At 37.9% G+C, this 26,881-nt stretch overlaps 1 protein-coding gene across 4 annotated transcripts in view; it reads right to left on the reverse strand.

Annotated features, from left to right (window-relative positions):
- The window catches only part of USH2A (usherin), a 906,431-nt gene that overhangs the window by 536,123 nt on the left and 343,427 nt on the right, over positions 1–26,881 (reverse strand). For all 4 annotated transcript variants that reach the window (XM_049868234.1, XM_049868232.1, XM_049868231.1 and 1 more), the window contains one exon: positions 4,685–4,815. In XM_049868234.1, the coding sequence (XP_049724191.1) occupies positions 4,685–4,815 (131 nt within the window). The remainder of the gene's footprint in view (positions 1–4,684; positions 4,816–26,881) is intronic.

The following is a 26,881-nucleotide window of genomic DNA, read 5'->3' on the forward strand; positions in this document are numbered from 1 at the left end:
AGCGTCAAGACCATTACACATGAGCATTTAGTATAATATATCTGATCAAGTTTTCTCAAATACATCCTAAGGCAATCTGCTCAACCAATACCTTACTATCTTTCAAATAAGTTACTCTCATTTCCCTGAAAACACAGTCTACTTTGGCTTTATGGAGAGACATTATTATCCCAGACACAAACTCAACTGCCAGGCATCATTAAACCCTCCCCATACCCCATCCCCAGCTTTTTAATGTAAAAATATTTTTAGCACTTGGTTGGGACCTACCAAGTATATACAGAGGTTAGGATTTTGGTATAGAGGGCAGGGACAGAGCAGCTGTGAAAGCTAATGTCAGTGATGTAGAAGGGTAAGGGGCAAAAATGATTGGCAATGACCTATGAATGCTTCCCTGAACTCTGTTATCATAGCTTATGCCAGTTGCCTATCCGATATCTGTAAAGCTGATGACAAAGATGACATTGAAAGGCTTTTCAGACAACCATTCTCTGGACCACAATGATAATACTGTGGCTGACTAAAGTATTGTTTGACCCTTTTACCCTCCCATTCTTCAGAGTGTTAAGGGATCATCACATCCTTTAAAAAGCAAAACAATACCCACACCAGAAGAGAACTGGTGCTTCAGAACTGACAAAATCAATTTTGGATTAATTCTCTAAAATATTTGCCACATATGCTTGGATTGTGTATGACTGTGTGTATATGAAAGACAGAGACTGTTAAATATTCAAAATCTTCGATGACCAGTTTTCTAATTACAAATGTAGCTGTGTAGCTCTGGGGTGAAAGGAAACCCAGAGAGACACTTGCAGAAACTGCGATGGACATTCGTGTTGGGGTGGCCAGTTGCAAGTGTGAAGGGGCAGGTAGCCACCATGGTACATAATCTTGGATCATGCTTGTGTCTGCTCTGTCCAAGTCCAGCAGAGACTGTGTGCTCCAAAATCATCAGAAAGGCTGGCCCAGATGGGGGAATGACAGGGATGGCATGATGTTTGTTTCTAATTTCTGCATTCCTTGTGCATCTCTGCCTAGCACGGTATCTGGAATACGACACATTCTTAGCAAAAATTTCGTGCAGTGAAATAAACTAAATTCTGCACCAGTTCTACCACTAAATCACTGTGTGACCTCGTTGATCCACTTATCTCTCCAGCCTTAGTGTCTTCTGTAAGGCCAGGATGAGAACAAAAGTGGCTACGTCAGGAATGATGATTAACATGAGCCCACTTTGTATACTTTAAAAGCTCCATAAATAAGGCTAAAGATTAAAGGTTTTTCTCCATATGGCTTCTTCTCAAATATCTCCAGATATTAACAGGTTGAAGGGGAAAAACAGAGCCAGAGTCTTCTTTCTCATTGATATTCATCTATTTTATAGTTCTGGTTCCTTTTTTTTTTTTTTTTATAATTTAGTATTATTTATTCTCTTTTCACCTCATTAAACTGGGTGTTCTGCAGAACTTTTTCATTCTACTAGTAGCTAACTTCTTTTTTTTCCAAAATTTAAAATCAAACATTTGTTGTCTATTTTATGAAAACAAGATAGCAACCGGTCCTATTTCCCTACTGCTGTCCTCCTCACTTCACTAAGTTGATACTTCAGAAACTTTCCCTTCACTCATTTTTCTTTCTCCTTCAGCTTTTAGTAATTTTACTGCCAAACAATTATTACTCTTTTCCCTTGTGGAATGTCTCTTCTATGCCAAAGATTCTTATTTGGAACTTGTAAAACACATTTATAGTTATTCTGTCATTAAATATTTAAGTTTACCTTAATATTGCTAAGTTTATTATTCACCATCGCTGCTCGTCTTTATATTTCTAATTCATGTTTCCTTTGGTTAGAAGCCTTGCTAAAATATTTTCCTCTAATATGGTGCATGGATGGTATTTTCTCTAAATAACTGGATATCACTAAAGTATCTTTCTGTCATGTTGAAAATCACTGTAGCATTGTAGCTAAAATCATGATCTTTAGAGCTTGATTATCTGGGTTTAATTCATGGCTTGGTCACTTATTAACTGTGTGATCTTGGAAAATTAATTCTTCCATGACTCAGGTTCCTCACCTGTAAAATAAGAATAATAAGAGCACCTATTTCACAGAGCTATTGTGAAGGTTAAATGAGTGTATATGTGTGTGTGTCTTTATGTATAGAAAGAGCAATCAGTATAATGCCTGGCACATAGAGGTCTTATAGAAGTATTAAAAAAAAAAAAATCTGTTGCCATCGAGTCAATTCCGACTCATAGCAACCCTGTAGAAGTGTTAGTTTTGCTTAATTTTGATTGGCACTTAATGAATCCTTTCAATCACTTTACAGTAAAATCTTCCTAAAATCAGACATTTCTCCTATTTTATATTTAATATTTTCTCTAAATATTTTTATTGTGCATGTGATTTGTTTTCCTCCTGAAAATCTTCTTAATATCTGTGGTATCCTTCATCTTATTTTTATCTTTTTCTATGTTTTCCATACTTTGAGAGATTTCTTCCTCTTGATGTTCCGGCCTACGCATCTGGGGCTCAACAGTGTCTCTCCTCTACTTCACCTACTGAATTTTTTCAAAGGAAAAATTTTATTTCCAATTCTGTAATTGTGTGCTGATTTTCTGCCCAGTCCCTGTCTTCCTTGCCTTGTGATACGGCTTCTGATTCCCCTTTCTCTCTGGCTACCAGATCACGGTAGGTGGGATGCTATTGCCAACTCACTACTCACCTGTTAGCATCCCTTAAGAAGCTGCAATCCCAGGGGACACTCACAAGTCCCTGTGCCTGAGGGCCTGCAGTTTACTGGCCAGGGAGTTAACAGGCTCTTGTCAAGATAGCAGGCAAGAACATTCCACCCCTGTTCTCTCCAGCTGCCATCATTGGCTCTCCCAGCTTCACAAGCAGCAAGTACTCAGCCAGCCTCTTGAATTCCCCTGAGGGAAGCATGAAAGGATATTGGGAGACACTTGGTCTATTAGGCCAAGGTGAGTGGGTCTCCAGGATGCATGAAGTTGAGATCCTCACCCAAAATCAAAATCCACTGCCATCAAGTAGGTCCCGACCCATAGCAACTCACAGTTCAACAGAGTAGAAATACTGCATAGAGTTTCCAATGCTGAACTCTTTATGGAAGAAAACTGCCACACCTTTTCCACGATTCTCACCCAGGGCTCTTAAACTGTGATCCCATACAGTGCTTGGATATAGATGGCAAAGTTGTGCCAGCTTTACCAATATAATGGAAGACATTTATTTGGCAAGCATAACTGATGATGTAGATCAGTAATTTTAAGTCAAAGAATTTAATCTCTTTGAGAAGATAAATAAGCCTTATTTACCTCTCAACTCCTCACAGACCCAACACAGGACCCAATATTGAAATGCTTACTATATATGTTTAACTAAAGTGAAGACACCTGTTCAATGGTTTCTCATTTCCCTTAAGAATCCTTATATTCGTTCATTGTTTTTATTATTAACTGCTGTTGACTTGGTCCCTGGCTCACGGTGACTCCACACACAACAGAACAAAATGCTGCCCATCTCCATGATTGGCTGGGGATTGGACAGTTGTGATCCACAGCGTTTTTATTGACTGATTTTTGCAAGTAGATTGCCAGGCCTTACTTCATAGACCACCTTAGTCTGGGAGATCTGCTGAAACCTGCTCAGCATCAGAGCAATACACAAGGCCTCCACTGACAGATGGGTGGTGGCGGTATAAGAGGTACATTGGTTGGAAGTCAAACCTGGGTCTCCCTCATGGAAGGTGAGAGTTCTACCACTGAACCACCAATGTAGTTGCTTAAAAGGCCCTAAATGGCTTGGTCTCTACCCAGCTTTTCAATCTACCACTTTCCTCCTTATTCCCTAGTCTCCTGCCTTGGTAGGTTTATCTAAACATATTAAACATGCCATGCTCTTATCTACATTCAGAACTTAACACTGTTTGCTCTACCTGGAAACTTTATTCCCAGCACCTTCTCTCATACCCCATCAACATTACCATTGTCCTGCCTCCACCCCAAACACATGTCCTCATATGTAGACACATGCTATGGCCAACCCAACTTTTATTCATTGTTCTGAATCTCAGTTAAACATTACACTTTCAGAGAGTTTGGCAATTCAGACAAGAAAGAGCCTTTATTTTATGCTCCCATAACACATAATATCCTATATTTCTCTTTTGTGACATTCACAAATATCTAAATTCTTTTCTGTATCCTTTCCAGGTTGTTATTTTCATAAAGACATAGTCATATTTGACTTTAAAACTATTGTAGTCTGCATCACCCAAAACAATAGTGCCTGATAGGCACTTCTCTATTTGCGTAAATAAATAATGAATAAAGATATAATATTTGCCCTCAAGGAAAAAAAATACACCTACTAAAATTTACTGAAAAGTTTTGATCTTCATTGTAAGGTAAGGAATGAATTGTTAGGCATGTAAACCATAGAGTCAGACCATGTGGGTCTGCAAGTTAGCTTTGCTGCTTTAGCTGTAGGCAAGTCGCGTTACTTTTGTACGTTTCTTTTCTTCCCTGGTATAAGAGGGATAATTACAGCACTTACTTCATAATTTGTGGTACCATTCAATGTGAAAACATAAGCACTTACCTCCATACTTGGCACCTAATAAACTCTCAAAAATAACAACTCCTAAGATTATTTATTTACCTGAGGATCGAAAAGAAAATACGGACGCCCGTTCTTCAGCTGCAGTGCGACATACTCCGCCTGATTGTCAGGAGATGCTGCAAAGACAATCAAACCTTCGGGCACCCTCGCTCGGAAGCTGGCCTTAATGCCTGGTGAGACAAATGTCATCAGCAAATCAGCGCTGGCATCTTGATGGTTCTTCCTGATAAAGGTACATTTGCTTTCATTATTATTTATGATGTAGTGAGTACGGTCAGAAAATTACACACAGCAATGTGCTGCGGTGAGCCCAGCCATTTGGCTTTAAATACATCCCATGAGGAAAGCCAACCTGTACTTAGAACTCAAGCCTGCGCTGTTGTGGAGTTTAAACTTTTGCAAACTCATGACCATATGTTTGGCAACCAATGTCACAAAACAATGTGTGAATTAATTGTTCAATGAGAAACTAATTTGCTCTGTAAAATTTCACGTAATGCACAATTAAAAAAAAAAACTCATGAAATTAAAAAGCCTGTTGTCAACCCAAAATTGGGCATTGATATGAAAATATTATCAGAGTCACAAAAATAAATACTTTATTGTTAAACGAGGGGGCCTCGTTTAACAATTTATGAGACTTCAAGACTCAGTTCAGTAATAAGTGCTGAAAACTGGAAAGATCCACCATGAAATGGCCCATAGAACTACTTTCCTGGAACGGCATCCTATAATTGACTGGCTTACAGCCTTCAGAATCTCAGTCTCCAATGACCTTTGCAACTACCTACCACCGCCTCCCTAAACATACAATACAATGCATCAAACTCTTCCCAGCTCAGGAAGGAGGCACAACTTGGGAGAGTCCTATAAATGCCTTATCGTCCCACCACGTGGCTCCACCTCCATTCTACCTGGAACCTCACTTCCTCATCACATACTATGCAGCTCTTCCTGTGTGTAATGCATGTTACTTGGATTGAAATGGACAAAGAAATATAAGAGACTGTTCTGTATATGCCTGAACAGACAAGTCATGTTGTGAGATTCATATAACAGCTAAAGAACATACATGATAATAACAGCTTAAAACACAATATTATATAATTAACAAATAATGATTTGAGTAGTAATACAGTCACTAAGAGTTATGAAAATTTGGAGGCGGAGCCAAGATGGCGGACTAGGCAGACGCTACCTCGGATCCCTCTTACAACAAAGACACGGAAAAACAAGTGAATCGATCACATACATAACAATCTACGAACCCTGAACAACAAACACAGATTTAGAGACGGAGAACGAACTAATACGGGGAAGCAGCGATTGTTTCCAGAGCCTGGAGCCAGCATACCAGTCAGCGGATTTTCTGGAAAAACTAGTTTCCCAGTGATGGCTCGGAGACAACAATCCATATCAAACCACTTAAAGAAGCAGACCGTGACAGCTTCTCCAACTCCCCAAACAAAAGAATCAAAATCTTTCCCAAATGAAGATACAATTTTGGAATTATCAGATACAGAATATAAAAAACTAATTTACAGAATGCTTAATGATATCACAAATGAAATTAGGATATCTGCAGAAAAAGCCAAGGAACACACTGATAAAACTGTTGAAGAACTCAAAAAGATTATTCAAGAACATACTGGAAAAATTAATAAGTTGCAAGAATCCATAGAGAGACAACATGTAGAAATCCAAAAGATTAACAATAAAATAACAGAATTAGACAACACACTAGGAAGTCAGAGGAGCAGACTCGAGCAATTAGAATGCAGACTGGGACATCTGGAGGACCAGGGAATCAACACCAACATAGCTGAAAAAAAATCAGATAAAAGAATTAAAAAAAATGAAGAAACCCTAAGAATTATGTGGGACTCTATCAAGAAGGATAACCTGCGGGTGATTGGAGTCCCAGAACAGGGAGGGGGGACAGAAAACACAGAGAAAATAGTTGAAGAACTTCTGACAGAAAACTTCCCTGACATCATGAAAAACGAAAGGATATCTATCCAAGATGCTCATCGAACCCCATTTAAGATTGATCCAAAAAGAAAAACACCAAGACATATTATCATCAAACTCACCAAAACCAAAGATAAACAGAAAATTTTAAAAGCAGCCAGGGAGAAAAGAAAGGTTTCCTTCAAGGGAGAATCAATAAGAATATGTTCTGACTACTCAGCAGAAACCATGCAGGCAAGAAGGGAATGGGACGACATATACAGAACACTGAAGGAGAAGAACTGCCAACCAAGGATCATATATCCAGCAAAACTCTCTCTGAAATATGAAGGCGAAATTAAGATATTTACAGACAAACACAAGTTTAGAGAATTTGCAAAAACCAAACCAAAGCTACAAGAAATACTAAAGGATATTGTTTGGTCAGAGAACCAATAATATCAGATATCAGCACAACACAAGGTCACAAAACAGAACGTCCTGATATCAACTCAAATAGGGAAATCACAAAAACAAACAAATTAAGATTAATTAAAAAAAAATACACATAACAGGGAATCATGGAAGTCAATAGGTAAAAGATCACAATAATCAAAAAGAGGGACTAAATACAGGAGGCATTGAACTGCCATATGGAGAGTGATACAAGGCGATATAGAACAATACAAGTTAGGTTTTTACTTAGAAAAATAGGGGTATATAATGAGGTAACCACAAAAAGGTATAACAACTCTATAACTCAAGACAAAAACCAAGAAAAACGTAACGACTCAACTAACATAAAGTCAAACACTATGAAAGTGAGGATCTCACAATTTACTAAGAAAAACGCCTCAGCACAAAAAAGTATGTGGAAAAATGAAATTGTCAACAACACACATAAAAAGGCATCAAAATGACAGCACTAAAAACTTATTTATCTATAATTACCCTGAATGTAAATGGACTAAATGCACCAATAAAGAGACAGAGAGTCACAGACTGGATAAAGAAACACGATCCATCTATATGCTGCCTACAAGAGACACACCTTAGACTTAGAGACACAAACAAACTAAAACTCAAAGGATGGAAAAAAGTATATCAAGCAAACAATAAGCAAAAAAGAAGAGGAGTAGCAATATTAATTTCTGACAAAATAGACTTTAGACTTAAATCCACCACAAAGGATAAAGAAGGACACTATATAATGATAAAAGGGACAATTGATCAGGAAGACATAACCATATTAAATATTTACGCACCCAATGACAGGGCTGCAAGATATATAAATCAAATTTTAACAGAACTGAAAAGCGAGTTAGATACCTCCACAATTATAGTAGGAGACTTCAACACACCCCTTTCGGAGAAGGACAGGACATCCAGTAAGAAGCTCAACAGAGACACGGAAGATCTAATTACAACAATCAACCAACTTGACCTCATTGACTTATACAGAACTCTCCACCCAACTGCTGCAAAATATACTTTTTTTTCTAGCGCACATGGAACATTCTCTAGAATAGACCACATATTAGGTCATAAAACAAACCTTTGCAGAGTCCAAAACATCGAAATATTACAAAGCATCTTCTCAGACCACAAGGCAATAAAACTAGAGATCAATAACAGAAGAACGAGGGAAAAGAAATCAAATACTTGGAAAATGAACAATACCCTCCTGAAAAAAGACTGGGTTATAGAAGACATCAAGGAGGGAATAAGGAAATTCATAGACAGCAACGAGAATGAAAATACTTCCTATCAAAACCTCTGGGACACAGCAAAAGCAGTGCTCAGAGGTCAATTTATATCAATAAATGCACACATACAAAAAGAAGAAAGAGCCAAAATCAGAGAACTGTCCCTACAACTTGAACAAATAGAAAGTGAGCAACAAAAGAATCCATCAGGCACCAGAAGAAAACAAATAATAAAAATTAGAGCTGAACTAAATGAATTAGAGAACAGAAAAACAATTGAAAGAATTAACAAAGCCAAAAGCTGGTTCTTTGAAAAAATTAACAAAATTGATAAACCATTGGCTAGACTGACTAAAGAAATACAGGAAAGGAAACAAATAACCCGAATAAGAAATGAGAAGGACCACATCACAACAGAACCAAATGAAATTAAAAGAATCATTTCAGATTATTATGAAAAATTGTACTCTAACAAATTTGAAAACCTAGAAGAAATGGATGAATTCCTTGAAAAACACTACCTACCTAAACTAACACATTCAGAAGCAGAACAAGTAAATAGACCCATAACAAAAAAAGAGATTGAAACGGTAATCAAAAAACTCCCAACAAAAAAAAGTCCTGGCCCGGACGGCTTCACTGCAGAGTTCTACCAAATTTTCAGAGAAGAGTTAACACCACTACTACTAAAGGTATTCCAAAGCATAGAAAATGACGGAATACTACCCAACTCATTCTATGAAGCCACCATCTCCCTGATACCAAAACCAGGTAAAGACATTACAAAAAAAGAAAATTATAGACCTATATCCCTCATGAACATTGATGCAAAAATCCTCAACAAAATTCTAGCCAATAGAATCCAACAACACATCAAAAAAATAATTCACCCTGATCAAGTGGGATTTATACCAGGTATGCAAGGCTGGTTTAATATCAGAAAAACCATTAATGTAATCCATCACATAAATAAAACAAAAGACAAAAACCACATGATCTTATCAATTGATGCAGAAAAGGCATTTGACAAAGTCCAACACCCATTTATGATAAAAACTCTTACCAAAATAGGAATTGAAGGAAAATTCCTCAACATAATAAAGGGCATCTATGCAAAGCCAACAGCCAATATCACTCTAAATGGAGAGAACCTGAAAGCATTTCCCTTGAGAACGGGAACCAGACAAGGATGCCCTTTATCACCGCTCTTATTCAACATCGTGTTGGAAGTCTTAGCCAGGGCAATCAGGCTAGACAAAGAAATAAAAGGTATCCGGATTGGCAAGGAAGAAGTAAAGTTATCACTATTTGCAGATGACATGATTATATACACAGAAAACCCTAAGGAATCCTCCAGAAAACTACTGAAACTAATAGAAGAGTTTGGCAGAGTCTCAGGTTATAAAATAAACATACAAAAATCACTTGGATTCCTCTACATCAACAAAAAGAACACCGAAGAGGAAATAACCAAATCAATACCATTCACGGTAGCCCCCAAGAAGATAAGATACTTAGGAATAAATCTTACCAAGGATGTAAAAGACCTATACAAAGAAAACTACAAAGCTCTACTACAAGAAATTCAAAAGGACATACTTAAGTGGAAAAACATACCTTGCTCATGGATAGGAAGACTTAACATAGTAAAAATGTCTATTCTACCAAAAGCCATCTATACATTTAACGCACTTCCGATCCAAATTCCAATGTCATATTTTAAGGGGATAGAGAAACAAATCACCAATTTCATATGGAAGGGAAAAAAGCCCCGGATAAGCAAAGCACTACTGAAAAAGAAGAAGAAAGTGGGAGGCCTCACCTTACCTGACTTCAGAACCTATTATACAGCCACAGTAGTCAAAACAGCCTGGTATTGGTACAACAACAGACACATAGACCAATGGAACAGAATTGAGAACCCAGACATAGATCCATCCACGTATGAGCAGCTGATATTTGACAAAGGACCAGTGTCAATTAACTGGGGAAAAGACAGCCTTTTTAACAAATGGTGCTGGCATAACTGGATATCCATTTGCAAAAAAATGAAACAGGACCCATACCTCACACCATGCACAAAAACTAACTCCAAGTGGATCAAAGACCTAAACATAAAGACTAAAACGATAAAGATCATGGAAGAAAAAATTGGGACAACCCTAGGAGCCCTAATACAAGGTATAAACAGAATACAAAACATTACCAAAAATGATGAAGAGAAACCCGATAATTGGGAGCTCCTAAAAATCAAACACCTATGCTCATCTAAAGACTTCACCAAAAGAGTAAAAAGACCACCTACAGATTGGGAAAGAATTTTCAGCTATGACATCTCCGACCAGCGCCTGATCTCTAAAATCTACATGATTCTGTCAAAACTCAACCACAAAAAGACAAACAACCCAATCAAGAAGTGGGCAAAGGATATGAACACACATTTCTCTAAAGAAGATATTCAGGCAGCCAACAGATACATGAGAAAATGCTCTCGATCATTAGCCATTAGAGAAATGCAAATTAAAACTACGATGAGATTCCATCTCACACCAGCAAGGCTGGCATTAATCCAAAAAACACAAAATAATAAATGTTGGAGAGGCTGCGGAGAGATTGGAACTCTCATACACTGCTGGTGGGAATGTAAAATGGTACAACCACTTTGGAAATCTATCTGGCGTTATCTTAAACAGTTAGAAATAGAACTACCATACAACCCAGAAATCCCACTCCTCGGAATATACCCTAGAGATACAAGAGCCTTCATACAAACAGATATATGCACACCCATGTTTATTGCAGCTCTGTTTACAATAGCAAAAAGTTGGAAGCAACCAAGGTGTCCATCAACGGATGAATGGGTAAATAAATTGTGGTATATTCACACAATGGAATACTACGCATCGATAAAGAACAGTGACGAATCTCTGAAACATTTCATAACATGGAGGAACCTGGAAGGCATTATGCTGAGCGAAATGAGTCAGAGGCAAAAGGACAAATACTGTATAAGACCACTATTATAAGATCTTGAGAAATAGTAAACCTGAGAAGAACACATACTTTTGTGGTTACGAGGGGGGGAGGGAGGGAGGGTGGGAGAGGGTTTTTTTATTGATTAATCAGTAGATAAGAACTGCTTTAGGTGAAGGGAAAGACAACACTCAATACATGGAAGGTCAGCTCAATTGGACTGGACCAAAAGCAAAGAAGTTTCCGGGATAAAATGAATGCTTCAAAGCTCAGCGGAGCAAGCGCGGGGGTCTGGGGAACATGGTTTGCGGGGACTTATAAGTCAATTGGCAAAATAATTCTATTATGAAATCATTCTGCATCCCACTTTGAAATGTGGCGTCTGGGGTCTTAAATGCTAACAAGCAGCCATCTAAGATGCAGCAATTGGTCTCAACCCACCTGGAGCAAAGGAAAATGAAGAACACCAAGCCCACATGACAACTAAGAGCCCAAGAGACAGAAAGGGCCACATGAACCAGAGACCTACATCATCCTGAGACCAGAAGAACTAGTTGGTGCCCGGCCACAATCGATGACTGCCCTGACAGGGAGCTCAGCAGAGGACCCCTGAGGGAGCAGGAGAGCAGTGGGATGCAGACCCCAAATTCTCATAAGAAGACCAAACTTAATGGTCTGACTGAGACTGGAGGAATCCCGGCGGTCATGCTCTCCAGACCTTCTGTTGACACAGGACAGGAACCATCCCTGAAGACAACTCATCAGACATGAAAGGGACTGGTCAGCGGGTGGGAGAGAGACGCTGATGAAGAGTGAGCTAATTATATCAGGTGTACACTTGAGATTGTGTTGGCAACTCTTGTCTGGAGGGGGGATGGGAGGATAGAGAGAGAGGGAAGCCGGCAAAATTGTCAAGAAAGGAGAGACTGAAAGGGCTGACTCAAGACGGGGAGAGTAAGTGGGAGTAGGGAGTGAGATGTATGTAAACTTATATGTGACAGACTGATTGGATTTGTAAACGTTCACTTGAAGCTTAATAAAAGTTATTATAAAAAAAAAAAAAAAAAAAAAAAAAAAAAAAAGAGTTATGAAAATTTGAAGGAAAGAAAATTCCCTTGAGACTGTGTTGGTTACCAAAGGTCCTATATTGCTGTTTTCAGCTGCCATTCAGTCAGCCCTCAACTCGTGGTGACCCCATGCAGAATGGCTCCCTTGTGATAATGAGGTTTTCATTGGCTAATTTTCAGAAGTAGTTTACCAGGCCTTTCTTCCTAGACATTCATTGGCTGGGAATCAAACTCGGGTCTCCAGCATGGAAGGTGAGAATTCTAACACTGGACCACCATTTCCCCCAGGTTCTATACAGATGGGAGAATTTAAGCTGGGTTGAATAGACTGCAACCCTTTTATCTTTCCATCTCTAGTCCTTAGCACAATGTCTAGGTGTACTTAGTAAATATTTTGAGAGCCTGGATGAGGAGAAAGCAGGTGACAGGTGTATTAAAGGTAAGGGAGAAGTTTTAGCAAAGGCTTGGAGATGAGAAAACAAGATATTTTGTCATTTATTCAATACACATTATGGACATTAACATTTGTTGAGTGTCCTGCTAAACAATTCAGAAGAAAAACTAACAAGCCAGTCCCTGACATTAAGTTCTAGTTGAGTGAAAAGACAACTAAAAAAGAAAAAAAAAAAACTAATTGGGTGTGATAAGTGGTATAAAAAATATAGAGATACATAAAAGATATAATTTGGCCCAAACAGATGAAAGAAGGCTTTACAGAGAACATGATGCATGAGCTTGTTTTCAGAGAACGGGGCCTGCAGGGGAAATTTTACAAAAGTCTGCAGGTATGGAAAGTACCGAGGAAAGCTGCGTGGGAAGGAGGGAGGTAAGAGTCTAGAAATAGGCAAGACCACATTTCAGCCGGTATGCCAGAGAAAAAAAATGGCTTGAGAAGTTTGTGTTAGAAGTATCTTTAGAGTGTTGTTTCTTCAATACCAGCAAAAGCTAGCCTAGGACACGGGCTTCAAGCTTTCCAAAGGTGGAGCTCAAATTTGTCCCGGCCTTCATAGCTTCTGCATCTTCATCTTCTATGTTTTATGCTCTTGGCCCTACTTTGAACACAATTTTTCTACTCATTTTGATATCTCAGTGCTGCACACTCTCTGATTCTCTTACTCCTGCCCCACTTGGATGTATGTTCTTGCTGTTAGACTCAGCCTGCTCCCTCCTGGCACCTCTCTTATGCCACAGAATAGGATTGTTAGCCTCTGCAAGACACTCTTTGGTATTCAAGCTAATCTGAACCCTTGATACTAGTTTTATTGCTTTCATATTCCCCTATAAGTGAACAGAAAAGGTTGGGCCACCAATCTGGAATTTATCTCATTGGTAAACGAAAGACATTAAAATTTGAGTGAGAGGAGGATGGACTGCGTACATTTTAGAAGACTCATTAACACATGTAGGTAATAAGGCGACAGCGTGAGGCAAGCAAGAGAAAAAGAGTTCAAGAAGGTCAATTTTTTCCACCAATTGCTGAGAGAAAGGTGGCATTATTAACAAACAGAAGTGTCAGATGAGGGAGGAAATTTGGGGTTGGGGGATATAAGTTCAGTTTTTGGCACAACTGAGTTTCTGTTTAATGATGTAGAAAAGTCTGTCCATCATCTGGAAAGAGAGAATTAAGTCTCAGGAGAGAAGATGGTGAAAAAAAAACAATTTGGAAATCCCCTGTTACAAATCTATGCCACTGAGAGACAAAATGCAGAAAAAGAAAATCAAAGAACTTTTGGGAGAAATGCCCACATTTGAGAAAAGGAAAACATAGCAGCAATAGTAAAATAAGAACAATCAGGTTAATGTCTAAAAGGGAAGCCTAGATTGGAGAGAGCTTTAAGACGACCAGGTTAGTTAACAGTATAAACAATTTCTATAGGTCAAGAATAATCAGAACTGAATAAGAGCTCATGGAGCTGGTAAGTAGGAATCATTAGACAAAATCTTTTGCCATCGAGTAGAATGGCCAGAGTCCAAACTGTCGGGTGAGAAGGATTGAAGAGATAGATAACTAGGAACTGAGTGTATAATATACATTTGAAAAATCTGATAGCGAAGGAGATGGGAGACATAGAAAAAAATTATTAGGGTAAGACCAGTCAGGTGAAAGACGAAGACATCTGCCAGTAAAAGCTGAGCCAAAAGATACAGCCAAACCTTGGTCTATAATCTGACCAGAGAAGAATTCTATCTCTACCAACTTGTTTCTTCTCTTAAACTTTTCTTCTACTGGTTCAGTATAGCTCTCTCCTTTCTGTCTTATCTTTTTGTCACCATTTCTTGACCTACAATTAAAACTATTATTTTAAAAGTAAATAGTTCTGGGCTATTTAATAAAGCAGCTATAACTCTGGACATGAAGCAGCAAGTCTCTCCTGCCCATGTGGTGGAGGTATCAATGCGGCAGCAAAAGAGGAGAGATAAAGCAAGGATTTGAGGGAGGGAATAAATCAATAATTGTTTCTCCAGGAACATAATTCTTTGTCCTTAACTCAAGAGAAATTTGGTGAATCAAATAAAATAAGAGCAATAATTACAAGTATATTTAGCCAAGTTATAGTTGGAAATGAATAAAAAAATATTATATGCCATTGAATGAATATGTAAGTACATGTGTTTTTCAACAAAGCATATAATTTACAAGTTTCTAACACTTATTCATCAAAGAAATGCAATTTCAGCCCAATTAAAATATAATACTTTACACAGATCAAGAGAAATTCCTTGTGAGAAGAAAGGTTTTGGTAAAAGACAATTGTATTTGATGATGTATGGTAGATTTCCCCCAGCTTTTTCAAATGATTCAGTCTTGTCGTTTTTCTCTTTACATCACCAAGTAGTCAATGATTGTCTTTTGTACGGACTCTATGAGGAAATTAGAAACGCACACCCTATGGAAACCTCATGTTTTTGACGATTAGTTCATTATTACTGTGCCCATTGCCATTGAGTCAATTCCTACTCACAGCAACCCTATGGGACAGAGGGTTTCCAAGGATCAGCTGGAGGATTTGAAATGTCGATCTTTTGGTTGGCAGCCATAGCTCTTAACCACTGTGCCACCAGGGCTCTTATTATTGCTATATATTAAAAAAAAAAAAAAAAAACGCTGCCATCAAGTCAATTCCAACTCATAGCAACCCTATAGGACAGAGTAGAACTGCCCTATAGGGTTTCCAAGGAGCACCTGGTGGCTTCAAATTGCCAACTTTTTGATTAGCAGGCATAGCTCTTAACCACTATGCCACCAAGTTTTCCATTATTATTGCTATAAAGAAAAAAAAGTTAAATCTTATCTATTGAACCATATTCCTTAAATCGTGTAATTAATTATTTAAATGTTCAAATGAATATATTTAAATGTAGACATATCAATCTTTTTAATGAATATTTAAAGCTTTTAAAAGAAAACATTAATGAATTCACCATGAGGCACAGCAGTAAAATGTGTTATTGTTCAAAATTATTGACACTCCCTTTTCCTGTAAGAACGTTATGTTTTTATATATCCTTACCCATTGCCTTTAGGGTCAGCCATGTGACTTGTGTTAGCCAAAGGAATGTACGCAGACATGAGGTACCACGTGGGGGCAGAAGTTTTAAATACAGCTGTATGATTGAACTTGACCTCCTGCTCTTCCTCTCTGCCTCACTCATGCACCTTACTCCTGAGTCCAAGAATAAAAAGACATATGGGGCAAAGCCAAATAATTCCAAAATATTTTTTGCATTGAATGTTTGCCTTAAGCTACAGTGCTGACTAAACTGAATAGAAGTGAAAAAATATATATATTTCTCATCTGGTAAAATTTAAATTTTGCTAAAAATATCCAGACAGAGGAAACATCCTAAACCTCAATCATTTCTCTCAACTGTTTGGAAAAATCATAGAAAATTTCTTCTAACTCAATGTTTATTTATTCTTTCAACAAATATTTAAGAAGAGCATGCTTCATGTGACCATTATTCTAGGCTTTTGCTATAGATCGGAGTATGAAATAGATGTCCACCCGTGGGCTAAAACTTCCAGAATCAGAAATCAAAGAGATGGATGAGAACATTCAACTTTCCTGTAGGTATGACTTCAATTTAAAAAAAGTTTTAGTGGTAAAAGTAATACAGCTACAGGGCCTTGGGATAAGCAAAAAGTTGTTAAACAGTAGCTAAAACTATAACACAAAGGGAAAAGTTGATAAATTAGATGGTATCAGAAGTAAGAACTTTTGTGTAACAAAGGCACCCATAAGGAATGAAAAGACAACCAACAGAATAGGAGAATCTATTTGCAAAAATGGATGCATACCCAGAATATATAAAGAATGACCACTAATCGATAAGGAAAAGACAATGCGATAGGAAAATGACCAAAAGCCTCCTCAAAAAGACAATGTTCAAATTACCAATGATCAAATATATGAAAAAGATGCTCAACATCAATAGTCATGAGAAATGCAATACCACGGAACACCCCCAGATGGCTAAAATGAAACAGAAAATACAGAGTGTAATCAAAGATGTAGAGCAACTGGAACGCTCATAAGGAGCTTACCTAAAAACCAAAAACCAAACCTAGTGCCGTCGAGTCGATTCTGACTCATAGTGACCCTATAGGAGAGAGTAGAACTGCCCCATAGAGTTTCCAAGGAGAGCCTGGCGGATTTGAACTGCCAACCCTTTGGTTAGCAGCCATAGCACTTAACCACTACGCCACCAGGGTTTCACCCCCATAAGGAGCTTATAGGAGTGTAAATGGGTACAACCACTTTGTTTTATCAAGTTATGCAGATACTTCTAAATATATGTACACCTTTTGATCCTGCTATTCCACTCCTAGGTGTATTAAAAAAAAAAAGGTATATACACACCAAAAATACATAGGTTCAAAAGATATACATTTGTGTTTACAGCAGTTCTTTTCAGTATAATATCAACTACAATTATTATCAACTGAAGTCCATATGTTTACATCTAGGCTCACTCTGTTATACAGTTGTATGGAAATGCATGTCATGTATCTGCCATTACAACATCATGCAGAATCATTTCATGGCCCTAAAAATCCCCTGTGATTCACTATTCATCCCTCCCAAACTTCTCCAGGGCCCTAGCACACGATGATCGTCTTACTGTTATACCTTTTCCAGAATACTGTACAATTGAAAGGCTGCAGCATGTAAGCTATTCAGGCTGCCTTCTTTCACCTAGCATTACACATTTAAGGTTCTTCCATATTTTTTCGTGGCTTGATGGTTCAGTTCTTTCTATCACTGAATAACATTCCATCATATGTACGTACCACAGATTGTTTATCCATTTACCTTTAGAAGGATGTCTTGGCTGCTTCTGGCTTTTGATATTTGTGAGTAAAGCTGCTATAAAAATCCATGTGCAGGTATTTTTGTAGACATACATTTACAGCACAACTACAGTATCTAGGGTCACAATTGTTGGATGGTATGGTTAAGTCTATGTTTAGCTTTGTAAGAAACTGTCAAACTGTCTTACGAAATGGCTGCACCATTTTGCACTCCCACTAGCAACGAATGTTTCAGTTACCTCACATTTTCTCCAGCATTTGAAATTTTAAGTTTTTTAATTTTAGCCATTTTAATAGTTGTGCAGTAGTTTCACATTATTGTTTTAATGTGCAATTCTCTAACGACATATGATGTTGAGCATCTTTTCATTTATTTTCTTTTTTAAATATAATTTATTTACATAATTATTTATATACACAGCAGAAAATACACCCATTCAACAGCATCTACATGTACAATTCAGTGACAGTTATTACATTCTTCAAGCTGTGCAACCATTCTGGGTTGTTCCTCCCCCTTAAAGATAAATTCACTGCCCTTAAGTTTCCTATCTAATCTTTCAAGTCACTATTGTCATTTGATCCTATATAGATAGATCTTAAAAGAGCACAGTGCTCAAGGCAGACATTCTTTACTAGTTAAGCTAACCTATTGCTTGATTTTAAGAAGACTTCAGGGGGATATTTTTGGTTTAAGGTTTAAAGATTATCTCAGGACAGTAGTTTCATTGGCCATTTGTTCATTTTCCATCCGCATATCTTCTTTAGTGAGGGTCTGTTCAGATCTTTTGTCCATCTTTTAATTGTTGTTTTTGTTGTTTTCTGATGCCATCAAGTCAGGTTCAACTCATGGCAGCCCTACGTACAATAGAAAGAAACACTGCCTGGTCCTGCACCATCCTCACAATTGTCCTTATGCTTGAGCCCATTGTTGCAACCACTGCGTCACTCCATCTCATTGAGGGTCTTCCTCTTTTTTGCTGACCCTCTACTTTACCAAGCATGGTATCCTTCCCCAAGGATTGATCCGTCCAAATAACATATTTAAAGTATGTGAGAAGAAGTCTTACCATCCTTGCTTCTAAAGAGCATTCTGGGTGTACTTCTAAGATAGATTCATTTGTTCTTTTGGCAGTTCATGGTATATTCAATATTCTTTGCCAACACCACAATTCAAAGGGGTCAATTCTTCTTCGGTCTTCCTTGTTCATTGTCCAGCCTTCACATGCATATGAGACGATTGAAAACACCATGGCTTGGGTCAGACCCACCTTAGTCTCCCAGGTGACATCTTTGCTTTTGAGCACTTTAAAGAGGTCTTTTGCAGCAGATTTGCCCAGTGCAATGCATCTTTTGATTTCTTGACTGCTGCTTCTGTGAGTGTTGATTGTGGATCCAAGTAAAATGATATCCTCGACAACTTCAATGTTTTCTTTATCATGACATTGCTTATTGGTCCAGTTGTGAGAATTTTTGTTTCCTTTATGTTGAGGTGTAATCCATACTGAAGGCTGTAGTGTTTGATCTCCATCAGTAAGTGCTTCAAGTCCTCTTCGCTTTCAGCAAGAAAGGTTGTGTATCTGCATAATGCAGCTTGTTTCTCTAACTGGAGGGCTCCCTTTAGTATTTCTTGTGATTTTGATTTGGTTTTTGCAATTCCCTAAACTTCTTTATCTGGAAATGTCCTAATTTTGCCTTCATATTTGAGAGAGAGTTTTGCTGGATGTATAACTCTTTGCTGGCAATTTTTTCTCCTTCAAGCCTTTATATATGTCATCCCCTTGCCTGCATGGTTTCTGCTGAGTAGTCAGAGTTTATTCTTATTGGCTCTCTTTTGTAGGTGACTCTTTGTTTATCCCTAGCTGCTCTTAAAATTCTCTCTCCAACTTTGGTTTTGGTAAGTTTGATTATAATATGTCTTGGTGACTTTCTTTTGGGATCTACCTTGTATGGGGTTCGATGAGCATCTTGGATAGCTATCTTCTCATCTTTCATGGTATCAGAGAAGTTTTCTGTCAACAAATCTTCAGCAACTCTCTCTGTATTTTCTGTTATGCCCCGTGTTCTGGTAATCCAATCACTTGTAGGTTATTTCTCCTGATAGAGTCCCATATAATTCTTAGGGTTTCTTCATTTTTTTAATTCTTTTATCTGATTTTTGCTCAAATATCTTGGTGTCAAGTTCTTTATCTTCAATCTCACTAATTCTGACTTCCACTGCTTCAATTCTGCTCCTATAACTTTCTATTTAGTTGTCTAATTCTGAAATTTTATTGTTAATCTTCTGACTTTGTTGACTGTCTCTCTATGGATTTTTATAGCCTATTAGATTTGTCATTGTGTTCTTCTCTAATCTTCTTAAGTTCCTTGAATGCTATGTCTGTGCATTCCTTGGCTTGTTCTGTATTTCGCCTGATCTCCTTCCTGACCTCTTGAAGAGTTCTGTATATTAATCTTTTGTATTCTACCTCTGTTGGTTCCAGGAAGTTCTCTTCATCTGGAAGACTTCTTGATTCTTTTTGAGGGGAGCTTGCTGAAGCCATCATGGTCTGCCTGTTTATGTGATTTTATATCGACTGTTGTCTCTGAGCCATCAATAAGTTATCATACTTATTTATTTTATGTTTGGTTACTGTGTCCTAGCTTCTTGTTTTGATACGCCCAAATAGGTTTCTACAGTAAGGTAGTTTGATTCTTGGCACCTCTGAAGCTCTAACGTTCTGTCACCAGCTGGCTAGAGCTGTTACTAGGTATATGAGCCCAAGAGTCCATTTATTTTTCTTGTATGGATTCAGCTCAGGTGTCCAGGTAGTTGGTCACCAAGTATGTGGTGCAGGTTCTCACCTACAGTCTTAGACAAGCAGGCGTGATTGGCGTAGGCACAAGTATCTGGCTGCAGTAGGGGGTCATGCCCTGAGCAAGGCAGGGGACTGACAACTGCCCCTGAGTGTCTGTGAAGAAAGCCTGTCCCTGTTCCCTAGGGCACCTAGGTGGGTGGGTTTTGCAGTGAGACTATGGACACACAATGTTCTTAGCTAAAAGGACTGGGGGACACCACTTATCCTTGGACCCCTGTTAAGAGTGGCTAGGCTGTGTGGGTGAAGCTACCAGTCCTCAGGCCCCTGATGTGGGTAGGTGAGGACCCTGCTTAATATGTGGAGTGATGTCAAACATCATGAACCTGCCTTCCCGCCATATGGCTGAAACTGTTGAATTCAGACTTCAGGTATATACCTATGCTGTTGAAATGGGCCCACACAGGTCTGTGCAGGGGTGAACAGCATTCAAAGTCCATGGATTGCTTATGCCTGTGCTTAGGCAAAAGAGCTGTTTCTGCCCTGAGTTCCCATTTTAGGGGAGCCGGCAGATTATTTTTTTCCGTTTGTTAATTTTTTGCTTCTCCAAAGCCAGGAGGATGGCTCAGGGTGCACAACAGGTCTTACTCCCAGCCCAGGGACAGTGACTATCACTGAAGCTGGCTTGGGACCCAGAGCAGAGTGGGAAGGGGTCATTTAAAAGGGAAAGAGTTTTTTCCGGAGGGGTGTTTTACAGTCTGTGCAGTAGATTAGACACAAGTGCTTATGCCAAGAGCACCACTTTCTGCTGACCCTGGAGGTGTGAGTGAACTCCCCACCGCTCGGTCTCTCTCGATGCGGAAAATGCATCCTGAACGCCACCGCTTGTCTCACTGTGCTTGCGCTATGCCAGTGCACCAAGCCTGTAGGGTGCCATTTCCCACCAGGTCAGATCCGGCAACTCCTTGCTGCTTCTGAACCATCTCTCCCTCCCCCTGCCACTCAGTCCGATTCCTCAACTTCGCCTTTGATATTCAGGGCACCTAGATTATCAAATATAATCAATTTACTTGTTCTTTTGGGACTTTGTTGTAAGAGGGACCACCGGAAGCATCTGACTACTCTGCCATCATGGCCCTGCCCCCTGCATAAAGCAGGTTATTAATGAGTCTTCCTCCAATCCTGATGCCATGTTCTACTTCATATAGTCCAGCATAAGGAATTGTTTAATTAAGTTGTTAGTTTTCTTATCGTTGAGTTTTAACAATTCTTTGTATAGTTTGGATGTACATCCTTTATCAGAAAGGTATTTTGCAAGTGGAGCCCTGGTGGCACAGTGGTTAAGCGCTGGGCTGCTAACTGAAAGGTCAGAGGTTCAAACCCACTGGCCACTCCGTGGGAGAAAGATGTGGCAGTCAGCTTCCATAAAGATTCGAAGCCCTTGGAAACCCTATGGGGTGGTTCTACTCTGTCCTGTAGGGATGCTATGAGTCAGGATCGACTCAACGGCAATGAATTTTTTGTTTGGTTTTTATTTTGCAAATATTTTCTCCCAGTCTGTGGTTAGTCTTTTCATTCTCTTAGCAGTATTTCTTATAGAGCAGCTATTTTTAATTTTTAAAAAGTCCAACTTATCCATGTTCTTCTTCCATGAATTACGCTTTTGGCATTGCATCTAAGAACTCATTGCCAAACTGAAGGCTACCTAAAGCCAAAAACCAAACCCAGTGCTTTAGAGTCGATTCTGACTCATAGCGACCCTATAGGACAGAGTAGAGCTGCCCCATAGAGTTTCCAAAGAGTGCCTGGAGGATTCAAACTGCCGACCCTTTAGTTAGCAGCCATAGCACTTAACCACTATGCCACCAGGGTTTCCAGGTTTTTTTTTTCCCCCTATGTTATCTTCTAGAAATGCTATAGTTTTGCATTTTACATTTAGGTCTACGGACCATTATGAGTTAGTTTTTGTTGAAGGTGGAAGGTCTGGGTCTAAATACATAGTTTTGCATATGCGTGTCCAATTGTTTCAGCAACATTTGTTATAATAACTGCCTTTTCTCCACTGAACACCTCTTGCCAATGATCAGTTGACTATATTTGTGTAGATTTATTTCTGGGCTCTCTATTCTGTTCCATTGATCTATTTTTTTATCCTTTCACTGATATCATGCTGTCTGGATTATTGTAGCTTTATAGTATGCCTTGAAGTCAGGAAGTGTCAGTCCTCTGACTTTGTTCTTCAGGGTTATGTCTGCTATTCTGAGCCTTTTCTCCTTTCAGTATAAAATTTAGAATCAGCTTGGCAATATTCACAAATAACTCGCTTGGATTTTTACTTGGATTGTGCTAAATAGATAGATCAAGTTTGGAAGAATTACATTTTAACGATATTGAATCTCCAAGGCATGAACACAGAGTATTTCTCCATTTATTTAGATTTTTTATTTCTTTCTCCAGTTTTGTAGCTTTTTTCACGTAGAATCTGCACATATTTTGTTAGATTTATACCAAAGTATTTAATTTTCTCATGCTAATGGAAATTGTGTTACATTTTTAACTTCAAATTTCAACAGTTCATTGATGGCATATAAAAAAGCAATTGACTTTTATAAATTATACTGTGTCTTGTAACCTTGCTATAATTGCTTATTAATCCCTTGAGTATTTTTGTCAATTCTTTAGAATTTTCTACACAGACAGTTTTCTATATGACATCTGCAAACAAAAGTGATTTTCTTCCTTCCCAATCTGTATACCATTTTTTTCTTGTCTTAATGCATTAGCTATAAATTCCAGTATGATGTTTAATAGGAGTGATGAAAGACACATTATAGGAGTGATGAAAGACACATTCTTTCCTTGTCACCAAATTTTTTTTTTAATCATAAACAGATATTGGATTTTGTCAAGTGCTTTTCCCACATCTATTGATATGATCACATAATTTTTCTTTGTTAGTCTGTTGACATGATGGATTATATTATGATATTTGAATGGCGAACCATCCTTGCATACCTGAAATAATTCCCACTTGGTCGTGATGTATAATTCCTTTTATATATTGTAAGATTCAGTTTGCTAAATTTTTGTGGAGATTTTTGGCATATATATTCACAAGAGATTTTGTTCTGTAGTATTCTTTTTTTGTGATGTCTTTTTTTTTGGTTTTGATATTAGGTAGTAGATTAATGCTGTGCTCATAGAATGAGTTAAGAAGTGTTCCTTCTACTTCTATTTTGAGGACGCAATTATAGGGAATTGGTGTCATTTCTTCCTTAAAAGTTTGGTAGATTTCATCAGTGACATCATCTGTGCCTGGTACTTTCTTTTTCAGAAGGTTATTGATTCAATCTCTTTAATAGATATGCCTATTCAAATTATCTGTTTATCCTTGTGTGAGTTTCGATAGCTTGTGTCTTTAAAGGAATTGGTCCATTTCATCTAGGTTATCAAATTTGCGGGCATAGAGTTAGTTGTTCATAATATTTCTTAACATCTTTTTAAAGTCCCTGGGATTAGTAGTGATGATGCTTCTTTCATTTCTGATACTGGTAATTTGTGTCGTCTCTCTTTTTTTCTCGATTAATCTGACTAGAATTTTCTCATTTTTGTCAAAGTTTTCAAGGAAACAACTTTGGCTATATTGATTTTCTCTATTGATTTTGTTTTCAGTTTCACTGATTTCTATGCCAATTTTTAATATTTCTTTTCTTCTGTTTGTCATTGTTTAAATTCACAAAGGTGTAAATTGCTCTTCTTTATTTTCCTGAGATGGAAGCTCAGATGACTGATTTTAGTTCTTTCTCTTCTAAAATATACACTTGATGCTATAAATTTCCCCCTAAGCACTGCTTTTGCTGCATTCCACAACTTTTGATAAGTTGTATTTTCATTTTAATTTGGTTCAATCTCTTTTTTTTTTTTAATTTCTCTAAGACGTTTTCTTTGATCTATGTGTTATCTTAGAATGTTAGAATGTGTGGTATTTAATCTCCAAATATTTTGGGATAATTTTTAGATATCTTTCTGTTATTAATTTCTAGTTTAATTATTTTATGGGCTGAGGAGATGCTTTATACAATTACTATTCTTTTAAGTTTGTTAAGGTGCATTTTCCTGCCCAGAATGTGGTCTATCTTTGTGAATGTTCCATGTGAGTTTGAGAAGAATGTATATTTCGCTGTTGTTGGATGAAACAGTCTATAAATGTCAATTAGATCCAGTTGATTGATGACACTGTTCAGTTTAATTATATCCTCACTGATTTTCTGGCTGCTGAATGTGTGAATTACTGATATAGGCAAACTGAAGTCTCCAATTATAATGGATTTGTGTTTCTCTTTGCAGTCTCACTGGTTTTTGTCTCACATATTTTGATGCTCTGTTTTTTCCACACATACACATTAAGGACTGTTAGGCCTTCTTGGAAATTTGACTCCTTAATCATTATGAAATGCCCCTCTTTATCCCTGATAATTTTCCTTGTTCTGAAGTTCTTCTCTGTCTGAAATTAACACAGCTACCTCAGCTCTCTTTTGATTAGTGTTGGTATGGAATATTTTTCTTCATCCCTTTACTTTCAATCTATGTGTGTTTTTATATTTAAAGTGGGTTTCTTTTTAAAAAATAATATTTTATTGAGTTTTCAGTGAAAGTTTACACAGTAAGTTAGGTTCCCATTTGACAAGTTCCACACAAATTGCTCAGCAACATTAGTTACATTTATCACAATGCGTCAACATGCTCTTTCACTGTATTGTGTTTGTTCCATTTCCAGTACTCTTGTTTCCCTGCCCACTTATCTTCTCATCTTTGCTTTTGAGTAATTGTTGACCTTTTGGTCTCATACTGGTGGTTTTTAAGTAGGGCTTCAATCTTACGGGTAATATCCTTTATTTTGCGTGCACTCTGCTGTTTAGCTAAAAGGTTATTTCAGGGGATAGGCTGAATTCTATGTTTAAAGAGTGCCTCAGGGCAATAGTCTCAAGGAGTCCTCTGTTCTCTACTGTCCTGGTTTGTCTGGCTATTTTTTTTTTTAATTAAGAATTTGAGTTCTGTTCCATATTTTTCTCCCATCTATTCAGGACCAACTATTATGACCCCAATCAGAACGGTCAGTGGTGGTAGCTGCACACCATCTAATTTTTCTGGTATCAGGGTAGATGAGGTCATGGCTTGTGTAGACGTGTTTCTTCTCTGAGATTTTGGTTACCTTCTTACAGTTTTGCCCCTGATGAGTAGACACTTGTATTTGTGTCTTAGATGGCAGCTCACAAGCTTTTAAGACCCCAGGCACTACTCACTTCACTGGGATGCAGATTATGGTTTTTGTGAACTATGTAATGCCAACTGACTGAGTTGTCCCATAACATTGTGGTCCTAAGCCTTCAAACTCAGAAAATCAATCTTGGAAGGTGTTTGGTTATGTCTGAGAAGTATCTGTATTTGTGTCTTCAATTAACATATGAGCCTGCACCCAAATATTTGTATTTCCACATACTTTTTTTTTATGGATACTTTTATCTGTGCTCATGTATATACACACCTGTACCTACCCATACAACAATTTGCCTATACTCATTCATAGAAACCCTAGAGGATACAGTAGAATTACCCCGTAGGGTTTCCAAGGAGTGGTGGGTGGATTTGAACTCCCAGCCTTTTGGTTAGCAGTTGTAGTTCTTAACTACTGTGCCACCAGGGCTCTATCCATATGTGCTCAAACACTCGCTTTTACTTTGGTTGTGCTGGGTTCGCTCCACTCACATTCAGTGCCACTTTTCCCACCATCAAAAATAACAACTCTCTAATGTATTATTTTTTTTATCATATAATTCCCCACCCCCCACTTTCTCTTCCCGATCCCACCAATGAACAATGGTCTCTCTATATTTATCTATTCCGGTATTCTTAGAGGGATCATACAATATTTGTCCTTATATGCTTGACTTATTTCACTTAGCATTATGCCCTCCAAGTCCAACCATGTTACAATATGTTTCGTGGACTCATCATCTTCTTTAAGATTGTGTAGTATTCCATTGTATGTAAGTACCACAATTTGCTTACCATTCATCCATTGATGGCACTTTGACTGTTTCCACTTATTTGCTATGGTGAAAAAAACAGTAATGAACATAGTGTGCACATGTCTGTTCATGTCATTATTTTTAGGTTTCTAGGAATGGGATTGCTGGATCATAGGGTCTATTTCTAGTTTTTTGAGAAAGTGCCATATCATTTTCCATAGTGACCGTACTGTTTTACAGTCCCACAAGAAATGGACAAGTGTTCCAAACTCCTTACATCCCTGCAACATTTGTCATTATCCTGTTTTTGCTTTTTTTTTTTTTAAAATTTAAATCAGTGCCATTTTAGCTGGAGTAAGATAGTATCTCATTGCAGTTTTGATTTACATCTCTCTAATGGCT

The sequence above is a fragment of the Elephas maximus genome, chromosome 24 (assembly GCF_024166365.1).
Source record: "Elephas maximus indicus isolate mEleMax1 chromosome 24, mEleMax1 primary haplotype, whole genome shotgun sequence".
NCBI classification, from domain to species: Eukaryota; Metazoa; Chordata; class Mammalia; order Proboscidea; family Elephantidae; genus Elephas; species Elephas maximus.